The sequence below is a fragment of the Brachycentrus maculatus genome, unplaced genomic scaffold, assembly GCF_059751285.1.
Source record: "Brachycentrus maculatus isolate JH-2025_06_01 unplaced genomic scaffold, ASM5975128v1 h1tg001997l, whole genome shotgun sequence".
NCBI lineage: Eukaryota > Metazoa > Arthropoda > Insecta > Trichoptera > Brachycentridae > Brachycentrus > Brachycentrus maculatus.
Genome location: NW_028282542.1, coordinates 1 through 11,314, shown reverse-complemented (window position 1 = coordinate 11,314; position 11,314 = coordinate 1). Strand labels below are relative to the sequence as shown.

At 42.3% G+C, this 11,314-nt stretch overlaps 1 protein-coding gene across 1 annotated transcript; it reads right to left on the bottom strand.

Moving 5' to 3' along the window:
* Positions 1-2,140: 2,140 nt before the first annotated feature.
* Positions 2,141-2,572, bottom strand: LOC148298464 (trafficking protein particle complex subunit 1-like). Its single transcript, XM_088276856.1, has 2 exons — positions 2,472-2,572; positions 2,141-2,393 (listed from the first exon to the last, which is right to left on the bottom strand). The coding sequence occupies exons 1-2, from the start codon at positions 2,570-2,572 to the stop codon at positions 2,141-2,143; spliced, it is 354 nt and encodes a 117-aa protein (XP_088132982.1).
* Between the last annotated feature and the right edge of the window lie 8,742 nt (positions 2,573-11,314).

Sequence of the window (11,314 nt, the reverse complement as noted above, 5' to 3'; positions counted from 1 at the left end):
TATAGTTGTATAAGATACATGATTCGATGTTGGATGAATATAGAAAAAACATGATAAAAGTGCGTTCTCCAGTAGAATATGCATTTCTCACTTGAGCCATCTGTTGGGCTTATAGAAGGTAGGGTTGACAATCCGGACGCAGAATCGAATCATGGCTGCATAGAAAATGGGGTAACTCAAAAACCGAATGTAGTAGATTACATTGTAGCCTGTATCTCCCCAGTTCTAAATTTACTCATACTTGCTGGTTTCGAGGACGATCCTGTAGAGCTTGGTACCTCTCTCTGCGGCTGTGATGCCAATGAAGATCACAATCACCAGAAATGTCCATTTGAATTCCTTGAGGAGTGTCGATATGAGTCCGTACCTCAGAGGAAACGTCTGCCACATTAGGATCAGGATCATGATGAAGATGGAGGCTGTCAGGCAGATTTGAATGGGCTAAGATTATGAGCATGTGTACCAGAAACCAAAAGTTTATATAAAAGGGAGACTCGAAGGATAGACTAAAAGAGGACTAGACGAACGAGTTGAGAAGCAGCTCAATCAACAACAGCACCAGGGTCAGAGCTACTTTCACAGTGACATTCTGGGAGGAAGGCGTGGTTTACATATTTTGAATTTAATATGTAATTACTATCATCTGCATTTAAATTGCGAATGAGGCGAGGAAATTATAGTTAGGAATATTCGAATAGTAAGGTTTCATTGGGAATCATCGAGCTCGATCTTGCTCATGAGCTCGTTGGCGATGACTCGCATGCTTTCTGGGCTGATTGTCTATGCTCTGCACCATTTTAATGTCTCCTCGATGATCTTTATCTCTTTTGAATTGCCATATGAGTACTTTTTTGCACCCAATGCCTCGCCCATGAGAAACCTCCCAAAGAGGTCGAACAGGTTGTCGACAGCTTCTTCTGGAACTTAACACTGGGGTTGTTTTGACACCAAAAAGTCATTCAGCACTTCAATTTTGGGGCTGCCTCCGTAAATTTCCAACGAGCACAAGAAGTGGTAGAGTTCGATGATGCCCATGTTCGACAAACTCAGCAGAATGGCAGATATAGACTAAGGCTCACCTAAATATGACTTCATCACCCACTGCTATGTTTATATTAAAGGGCCTCTGGCGATCACAACTGGGCTCTGCTTGTTTTGCCTGCTTTACTTTGGAATGGAGATTAATTTATAGTTCTGAAGATATGGACCCGTTTAGCTCTGCCGTAGCTGGAATAATCGATCTAACCTCAGTGTGGAGTTGCCAGCACTTTCCGAATTCCATAAAATGGGATCAACTGCAAACAGGTCTGATGAATAAGCATTGCTTTCCAAAAAGAGCATGTTCTTGAGAATAACAAAGTATTTCGGAGGGTAGAGTGCTGCTAAGAATAGTTTAAACTCCTCGTTGCTCTATTTAATGAGATTGGAGCTCACCTTGGCGATGAGGAGTCCGTGGATGATGAGGAGTATGTGATCTATTCTTCCAAGCTATTTGGTCTGCTCTGAATAGTTACTGTACTCATGATCCCGTGCATTGCCAGATCCCTTTTAGCTTGAAATCACGGCGTAAGCTGAGATCGACTCCCTGAAAATGCGGGCAATGTAATCACTTCGTCTAATGACCAGCGGCAGCACTAATTCCAAAAAATCAGACAAGTACCAATACACGTTGCACATTTAGGAGACCCCTGCGTGGCACACAATGAGCAGTACCCGGTATTTCATCAGTTCGGTCAGCAGCTCGGAGATGATGTCAAAGATAATCGATTGGGTCGAACCCTTGATGACTAAGATTGACAGCAGGATGATCAGCTCTCTAAAAGTCTTGGCAGGCTACTCCTTGTACTGAAAGTATTTTATGGACAACAAATGCAGCAACTCGTTCAGCGTGCACTGCTATTGACTCTGCATATAAGCAAACATCTGCTTCTGAGGGAACCCATAGCCAATATCCTCACTGCTTGACGAACTCGCCAAGCTTTGCGCATAGATTGAGGAAATGAAAGCCTACCAGTTGCGGAAAGCATTGGTATTGTGGTGCTGGTTGTTATGAGCCATTATTTAGATGACTACAAATCAGTATATACTTATAGTACAGTCGGCCAATTCGGAATCAATTACTCTACATACCCACATAATATCACTGGTTCTTCTTGAGCAGTGCAACGACCTCGTTGTCGAACTTCTCGATGTCAATGATGCTGCCATGCTGATAGAGGTAGTTCCTTGAAACTAACTCCAAATACAGATTATAAATTTTAGCCAGCGTATTTTCTGCCTCGTCGTCTTCGGCCTTGGTCAGCACGGATGTAATCAGAATGAGCTTGAGGCCGTTGATGGTCTCGTGCAGATTGTACTGGTACTCCTTTGTTTTGAAGTTGCGAAACTGAGTGCTGCGATCGGGGTGTATTTGCTTGACTAAGGCACCGATGCTGGCAGAAAGGCCCAAGCAGTTCTGGATGCGATGCTACTCTTGCAACTCAGCGTAGTTTTCTGTTTTCTTGATGAAGTTTGTGTAGTAGATGAGGATGTCCTGGTGGAAGATCATCAGTTCAAATGTTTTCTTATCCATTGCGATCGGCTACTCGATAGATATATGTTATCCAAGGATGAGGTTGGTACAAGTTAATATTAAATTGGAGAATATATGCATACACAGACATACACATATACACATACACATACGCATATACACACACATACACACGCATACATACACACATATGCACGCATACATTATTCAAACCCTATTTGTAATTCCTTCCTTCTCTAAGCTGATAATCTTCACGTTTCTCCGCAGCAATGGCTTGGGAAATGAGCTCAGGCCAATAATTTTCTTATCTGTTAGGCTATTAGTGATGGCCCTGTAGAACCCTCGAGCATGTTGGTACACAGTCATTTGGCCTGGTTCTATCCTATCCCCGGAGTATTTCTACCCGTTATACTAAATTTGAATGGCCTGATACTAATTGAGCCAGACAGCATAGTTGGTATAGCCATGACTCATGGCCAGTTTCGAAGTGTCGATTCCCAACAGCTTGTAGTATATGTTAAAGCTGGAGGTGCATACTTGTTGGTTGATGCCAGACTCACAGCGCCTGGTGTCAATGTAGCTGATGTTGCCATAACTGCTTGATAGTGTGGTGCTCTGATCGAAATCACTGACCCTCATTTGAGATTTCTCCAAACATGGCGGAGTCTGGCTGGAGGAACTCACGAATAAGCAATTGTAATCGATTAAGGTGGAGGAGGAGGAAGGCGTGGTGTACCAAATCGTCTTATTGCGATAGTCCACTGCTAAGTCCTCAACCTGCTTGTGGTACTCGATGTTATGAGTGTGCAGCAGTTGCTCCAGGGTTGAGTTCGCCTCACTGTTGTATGCATCCAGCTTATCTCCTCCGTTGAGGACAATAACCCTGATGGGGTTGTTTAATTTCATGAGTTTTTGTTTGGATTGCATTGCATTCTTCAGGCGGATCATGAATAGGTTGCGATCTGTATAGATTGGTTAGTTACATGCGGATTGGCACTACTTCGGAATCACGAAGATCATTGTGCCCATGCTCCGATCGAACATATTTTTATGGTTCCCGTCATACCCGATATGGTCGGAGTAAACATCAGTCCCAAGGACTTTAATGCTCTCCTATAGATTCCGATCACTGCTGATTGCTTGGCATTACTTCGCAGAGGGGGAATAAATGAGGTATCGATAACTATATTCTCGCCCATTGTTGAGCAGCAGACTGTTGGTTTGGGGGAAGATTTGAGAGACTTCGCATCCTCTCTATAAACTCATTCTCTTTGTTAACCGGCTTTCGTCTGAGCGGCCGAACCAGGGCGGCGAAGATTGTTTTTGATTGCGATGCAGTTATGGAAGAACTGAAAGGGCTTTTAAGGGATGATTATAGAGTGACTATTGGATGATCAAGGAAGCTTGGTGCGCATAGTTTCCAATGCTCACGATGTCATAATGGGATTTTGGGGTCGAAAACGCAGATGAGAAACAATGATGTAAAATCGTACGCATAGTATTGCAATTACAAAAGCTAAGTAATTAAAAAATAATCTGATATCCGCTATTATAGTTTTCCTCTAATGAAAAAGAAATTTGAGTGAAAACAAACTCCTTTCTAAATTCGAGGCGGGCTGAGCCTAGAAATTACTATGTGTCTGATGAGTATAAAGAAATTCAAATCATGCCTTCTTCTAAATATGGCTGAATAGCTTGGAGCAGATCTTTCTTCTTCGCTTGAGATGCTCTTCCTGGCCGATGATCGATATTCTTTTAGACGTCAGCACCATGTCAATGCTCTTGTAGCGGTAGAAATAGAGCACGCACTTGCGAAAGAGAGTGCATAAGTCCTCCAGCTCCACGTTTTTTATTTTCTCTGCTTTTTATAGAATTTCAGGGAGGGACTTTTTAATTTCTGCCGAAAACATTAAAGTAAATAAAATTTCCCTATTTACGTATTTCCTGCCTCTTTTTATATTTAGAACATGGATGCTGTTGTAGAATAAATGGAAAAGGGCCTCCTTTTCTTCGCAGGTCTCCTTCATCGCTGAGATTATTTTTTCCACCAAAGTGCTTGATTTTTCTTGGGAGTTGAAGAAAGAGAAGAAGTGGTTGATTAAATTCGACTACCCGTTTTTTTTAGCACTTTCCAGTTCAATTTCGGGATTCCCTTTTCTTTTTTTGGTTTTCTTAATTGGAATTCTTTTTGATTCTTCAAGCTCAGTGCGCAGAATGCTGCCCCCTGGAGAAATTGGGGAGCCAATCTCAGGGATAGAAAGACTGGAGTGAGACAGATTGAAATGATGCATGCCTGCGGAGATAGGATAAAGTGAGTTGCACATGAAGGGTGCTCCCTGAAAATTGTAATTTCTCTCATTTTGATTCTGATCAATCACGTCAACAAAACTGCTATCAATTTGATATGCGGTTGGCTGGGGACAGTAAATAAAAAAAGACATGCTGCCTATTTTTCTAATTTGAAATTATTATGTATAGAAGCAAAATATTGAAGTTTTAAAATCACGTAGAAACTTCCCTCATCTAGTCTCAAATTCAAAAGAAGTAGTCTCATGTTCGAACTGTTAAATCTCACCCGATTTACGAGCAATTGGCTATCAATTTTTTCAATCGAGTTGATAGGTCACATATTATATTTTATGGCACTTATTTTTAAAAATCTGGATTGTTGAATCCTCTCCCATTCATGAAAGTGTGGACCGGCATCAGAGTTCAGTAGCCAATTCTTCCAACTCTTCCAGGCACCCGCTAAATTCAATAAATGCCTAAAGAGCATAGAGGAGTGAATGTCAAAAATAATTGAACTATTGTATTCCGGTTTGATAAAATTGTTAGTGGATTTGGCCTTAAAGAAATAAATGAAAAGAATATTCCGAACTTTTGAATGTAAAATCAAGTGCTATTCTTTTAAATAGGCCTGCTGGCATAGAATTAATAATAATATATAAAATGCGAAAAGTTCAAAAGAATAGCACAAATTTGATGATAGAATCACACTTTGATGGCGAAAAATTGGTTTAATCCAAATCAGCCCTTGGATTGCCAGCAAATGTTATGGGCACGAACACCTGACTCGTAGAGATCGAAATTGACTTGAATTAATAAAGAAATGAGTCCTCAATTTTAGCTCATTTACACTTAATCATAGAAATAAATGCCAGTTTTTAAATAAATACATTAAATATTATATTAAATTTGATTAATAATAAACATAACAAATGAAATAATAGTGCTCTAAAATGTTAGTTAGGTATCAGCTGCTCATCCCTTTTGCACTGATTCGAACTTTAATCTCATGTTCTTCAAATTGAAGGCTTGCCCCTCGTTATTAGCGAGCTTTTACCAGTGTTTGAGCCCGGATTTCAAGAGAATCAGCGAAGCCACGTGGGAGCTGGTAAACAGACTCTTCTTGAATCCAATAGAACTACTTTATTATCTTTCTCTGAACATCTTATCAGCCTTATTCAGTTTTAATGGGCCCTCTTTCTCCTACTTTTTCAGATATGCTTTTGTCAGAGCTTCAATCACCTAGTTGAACTGGAAGCAGAGGATTCCTCCTTCGTTTTCGTAAATTGGGATGTTCATTGACTTGAGAAACTCTTCCTTGGATGCAAAGATTTACTTGAGTGCCCGATGCGCTTCCAACTGGGCCTCTTTTTGCGCTAATTGTTTGTTTTCCTCATTGTCTTTATTTTTGGTCTCACTATAGATTTCGATCAGCTGCGCGGTGAACATCCAGAATTATCGATATGGAATAAAGCCGGTGGCATCGGGGTCGAACTTAGACCATTTGATTGTTGCCTTATTCAAGACATTCTGAGTGATTGGAGCCTTTTCTTCATCGAGCATCATCCGGTAGCTGTCCGTAATGATGGCCATAAGAGTTGACATCAACAACAGGGAATAAAATATATGGAAGGAGAGGAAGAATACGTAAGAGGCGATCTTGTTTCCACAGCCGGTTTGCCCGTAGAGCATATACTACTCGAAGGAGTTGATGGAATTGCATATGAAATTCGGGTTGAACTATTGCGCGGCATCAGATATTTGGTTAATGGGAGATTACATGGTTGAAAATTTTATGAGCGCGAACATTGCAGACGAGAACTTCGTGTAGTTTTGGTTAAAAGAGTCAAGCTCTGCGGATGGCTTCAGGAAAGAAAACAACTCCATCCCGATGATCGCATAAATTAGCAGAGTCATGCTGATGATTAGCATGATGTTGGAAGTTTGGGGAAGCACGGTCACCAGGGAGTTCAAGAATTTACGAGTAAAGGGGTTTTTGTCGAATTCTACAAATATAAATAGGCTTTACCCAATAGGTATCGAATCAGCAGCAATCCAATGAAAATTCCTCCGAGAATCCTTTTTTGCTCAGGGAATAAAACCGCAGTCTCAATAATAATAACATACGAAATGGCGTAGAGGACGACCAAATTCTTAAAGATTAACTCTTTCTTGTGATCGGTTCTGATGCCGAATGCTAGGAACTCGATGAAATATTCCAGTATCAACATTCCAGCATAGGTGTACTGGCAGTATTGCAGCGCCCTTCTTTGAGATTGCTCCATGTTGGTATGGTAAAGAGACATCAAGATCATGAACGAGAAGAATATCATGCCCTGGACGATTTTGAACCCTCGGTGAGTCGCGATGCTGAATGAAAATGCTCGGATGCAATGTTTAGGCCGAGTTTCCATGGTTATTGGCTACAGCTTATAAATTTGCTCCTTGGTGGAGAGCCACACCTTCTATTTAGTGGTCAGCTTCGACTCCCCTGTCACGATCTGTTTGAGCCTTTTGAAGTTGGAGACCGAAAGCCCGACAAACACATTCAGCATGACTAGATTCCCGAAGAAGAAAAACGCCACAAAGAATATGCTGATGTATTTGTTTGCATTAAACACAGGCTCGTAGTCTTTCGCTGCGAAGTTCATCATGGGCTGCATGAGAGTGATCCATCCTTCTGTTGTTGCGACTAAGAAGAGGAACAGTGTTGAATTGAAGAGATTAGCAGTATTCATCGTCGTTTGGATCCAATTTCCCCCCCAATTGAAGCAGTCCAATTTTGTTTCAATTTTGATACCGGGGTAGTAGTTGACGCAGTTGAAGAATTGGTCTTTATAGACTTTCACGAGGATCAATGCAAAGAATGAGTACATAATAATGGTGACAGTGAGGAGGGTAAAGACCTTGGGGAGAAGATGCAAGAATGAGAGTACAGTCATTCTCATATTCCAGCTCTTTTTGTACCGCATATCCAGGACGAAGCCTATTCTCAAGGCCCTGATCTTTTCCACTTTTAGAAATATGTAGTTTCTGCCCAGGACTGTGAATGAAATGATCTCGATAATGATGATTGCGAGGTTGAGCCAATTGAAGTAGCTTTTCCGGAAATAGGAATTCTAGGATTGCCAAAGGCCATTGGCTGCAATGCACAGGAGGATATCCAGCATAAAGTACCCTTTGCAAATGTAATCGAGGATAATGTAGCCTCTTGCTTCTTCGGAGTCGCGATCTACTCGGGGGTTCAAGGAGACCAATACAACAAAGGTGAGAAATATCATGATGAGAAATATGGCCTTGTAGGCGTAGAGGTTGGTGACCCTTTGGCAGAAATGTGATATCCTCTTGAAGAAGCTCAAGTCTTTCTCTACGGTCAGGGCTTTATTCTATGAAGGCTGTAGAAACTTTGATTTTTTGATAGCTTCTTCTCTCTTCGGGGCGTCATGGACTTTGTTGCTAATTTAATCTATGTTTGCCTACTCGGCCTGATCACTCTCCTCGTCCTTCCCCTCTTGGAAGAGCTATCCGAGTCCCGAAGTGTTCTTCTGCTCATAGCTCTTGTCGATAATGCCGTCGAGCTCGACCATGAACAGCGACATGAAGTACTTGCTAAAGAGGACCAGCCCGACCACAATGCTGAGCAGCTGCCAGATAACCACCAAGGCGCCCCCTCCCAGATACTGCTGGAACATGATATAGTCCCATTCCTAATTGTAGAAGGTAAGCATCGTGAAAATGATGGAGTCGAACATGGTGTCGAAGGATATTTGGAAGGATTCGCCGTTGGGATCTAGCTGTCCGTTCCCGTTGATCTTGGTCTTGTAGGAGTGCAGGTGGAACCCCATTATTGCGAAGATTATGACCACCAGCATCCACAGCCCTATGACGTGCTTGATGTTGTAGAGCGACCGAAATATGCCCTCTAGGATCAATCGAGCTTCCGTGAAGAAGTGGCTCCTGAAGATCATCAACACGATTCTGAGGTACTTGAATGACCGTAGTATCCCAATGATCTTATCATTCCCCATCAGGAAATCAACAAAGCTTTGTGCAACGCATGCTTAGTAGATGACCCCAGCCGTCACGATGGCAAATATAGACAGGTCGATTTTCGTCAAGAAGTCGATTTTTTTGAGGCTAGCCCTCTCCCAGAAGGTGATGAAGATTATTTCTAAGCAAAAAAGGCAGTAGAAAACGAAATCGAGGCAGTCGACCACAAACTTGAAGTTCGGGTCCTGTCCATGGTAGTCGAGCGACAAATTGACGCAGCAGAGGATAATGATGACCGTGCTTATTATTTCATACACCCGATACAGCCTAGGATTGCATGATTCCAGGGTCTTCTCATCTTCATGCTCTTGCTTATTCTCATCTGTTTAATCTAAGCACTCGCCGGATTCCTACATTATCTTGACAGACTGGCAGGCTTTAATAATATTTTGATTGGTGGTGTCCTCGACCTCCTCGAATACGTTGTAAATTCGTGCATTAGTTAGGAATTGGTTCCCCTCTTTGAGCTCTCCCCGAGGCGACAACTGCACTTTCAGGACTTTTGATTTTTCCTATGATTTTTTATTAAGTTTTAGCTTCGATTTCGCGACAATTGCTTTTCTTGCTGTGCTTTCAGTCATTCTTACGATGCTTAAGCTGCTCTATTCCACTTTGCTGTTTTTTTGCACCTAGGAAGCTTGGCTGTCATTCATTTTCGATCGGTCTTTCTCGGAGTTTCTTGGCTTGATGGACGGGATCTCGTATTCGCACTCTTATGAAATTTCAATGTGCTGATTGACTTGCTGCTCCTGTTGCTGCTCCTGCTCCTGCTCTTGCTCCTGCTCTTGCTCTTGCTCCTACTCCTGCTCAATAGCTCGCTAGTTCGCGCTGCCACTTTAAATTGCGATTTGGGGGTTGAGGGTGAGTTCTTTCTTCTTCTGCTCCTGTTATTTTTTAACAAGTGCCTTCTTTTCCTCCTCCTTCTCATCGACGGCTTCGTAGTTGGAGAGGATGATCAGCGAATAAAAATAGTTCAAATAGATGTAGGAGGTGAGATAGATGAACGAGTAGAAGTAGACCTCAACGTAGATCTCATTCATGACCTGCTTGTAGAGGATAATCAGCCGGGAGGAGCCGGTGATAAAGATTTGCTTGACTGTGGACAGCAATGCGAAGTATATGGTCTGGAAGTGCAGGAGTCCATATCCTTGGTCGATGTTCAACAGCTCACGAGCATCAGGGGCCACGTCATAGTCGATGGGGTTCAGACATTAATAGTTCATGTCTTCGCCGACCGGACAGGTCCTCTACCCGCACAAATAGACAGTGCCGCTCTGATAGACAGTCCAGTTCTCACTCAGCAGGGAGTTGACTGGGTCTCGGCACTTCGAGTATTCATAATCTAAGGATGTTGAGCAATGTACCTGCAAACGAGAAGAGGCCCACTAGAGAGTAGATGTAGATGATGAAGATGACTGGGATTAGCAAATTACTGATTTTCTTCAGGGCGATCCAGAGGGCGTTGGCGGGCTCATAAAAAAATGAGATCTACTTTATTAGGAATACCAGCTTCAGGGTTCGGAAGACTTTGAAGTATCTCCCGATGTCTTCGAGGCCAGCACCATGCGCCAGTAGAAAATATCCAGTCACTCCCGCGAGGCTGGTCCCTAAGTCCACGATCAGCCAAAACAAGTCTTGGTGGAGCCAGTCGATGGATCTGATCACGAACATCAGCAAGAACACAAAGTAGCAGGCCAGCTCTATTTTGCCCGCGACATCGGATATCGGCACGCTGTAGTGGGGGTCCCATAGAAGGCAGCATATGAGGAGTACCGTCAACACAGAAATGAATAGCATTTTGAAGGCTTAACTCTGGCAAATGTGCTGGCAGAGTATTTGGATCTTTTCAAACGTTTAGTCCCACTTGCAGTGGAGCTCAGCCTCTGTTCCGTCGGCGTGATACTAAATTTACTGCGAGTATTGCTCCCACAATTTATTATTGACCTGATGGATCTATTGCACATTTTTATCCAGGGCGAGCTTGATCTTCTCGAAGTCAGCTATTTTTTTTTTCCTGAATTTCAAGGGCTATTCGTCAATGAGGTTCATCGGAGATGAGGCATATTAATCGTTTTCCATTTCAGGGATAGAATTTAATAATCAAGTTAAATGCACGATCAATTTATCCATACCTATCAATTTATTATACTCAATCAATACTCATCAGTGAATTCATACCTTGTCACTATATAAACCTGTCAGTTTATACCTATACTACCAGTTTATCCTATAAATACACCAACTATCTCCCAATTCGGAGATAGGGCTATGGATATGGATATGAGATGAATGCCGAATTCGAGGCTATATAAACTCTTATCATTTCATTCATTTTTCATGATTGAAGATGATCCTGTTCATTACTCCTTGGATTTCTGGTTGGGGTTGGGGTTGGGGTTGGGGTTGGGGTTGGGGTTGGGGTTGGGGTTGGGGTTGGGGTTGGGA

What these genes read in the sequence shown, in the direction of transcription:
- LOC148298464 (XM_088276856.1), bottom strand. Translation starts at nt 2,572, where the DNA reads ATGGATAAGAAAACATTTGAACTGATGATCTTCCACCAGGACATCCTC. An exon ending in AACTACGCTGAGTTGCAAGA is followed by an intron (nt 2,394 to 2,471) that starts GTAGCATCGCAT and finishes CCCCGATCGCAG; the next exon opens with CACTCAGTTTCGCAACTTCA.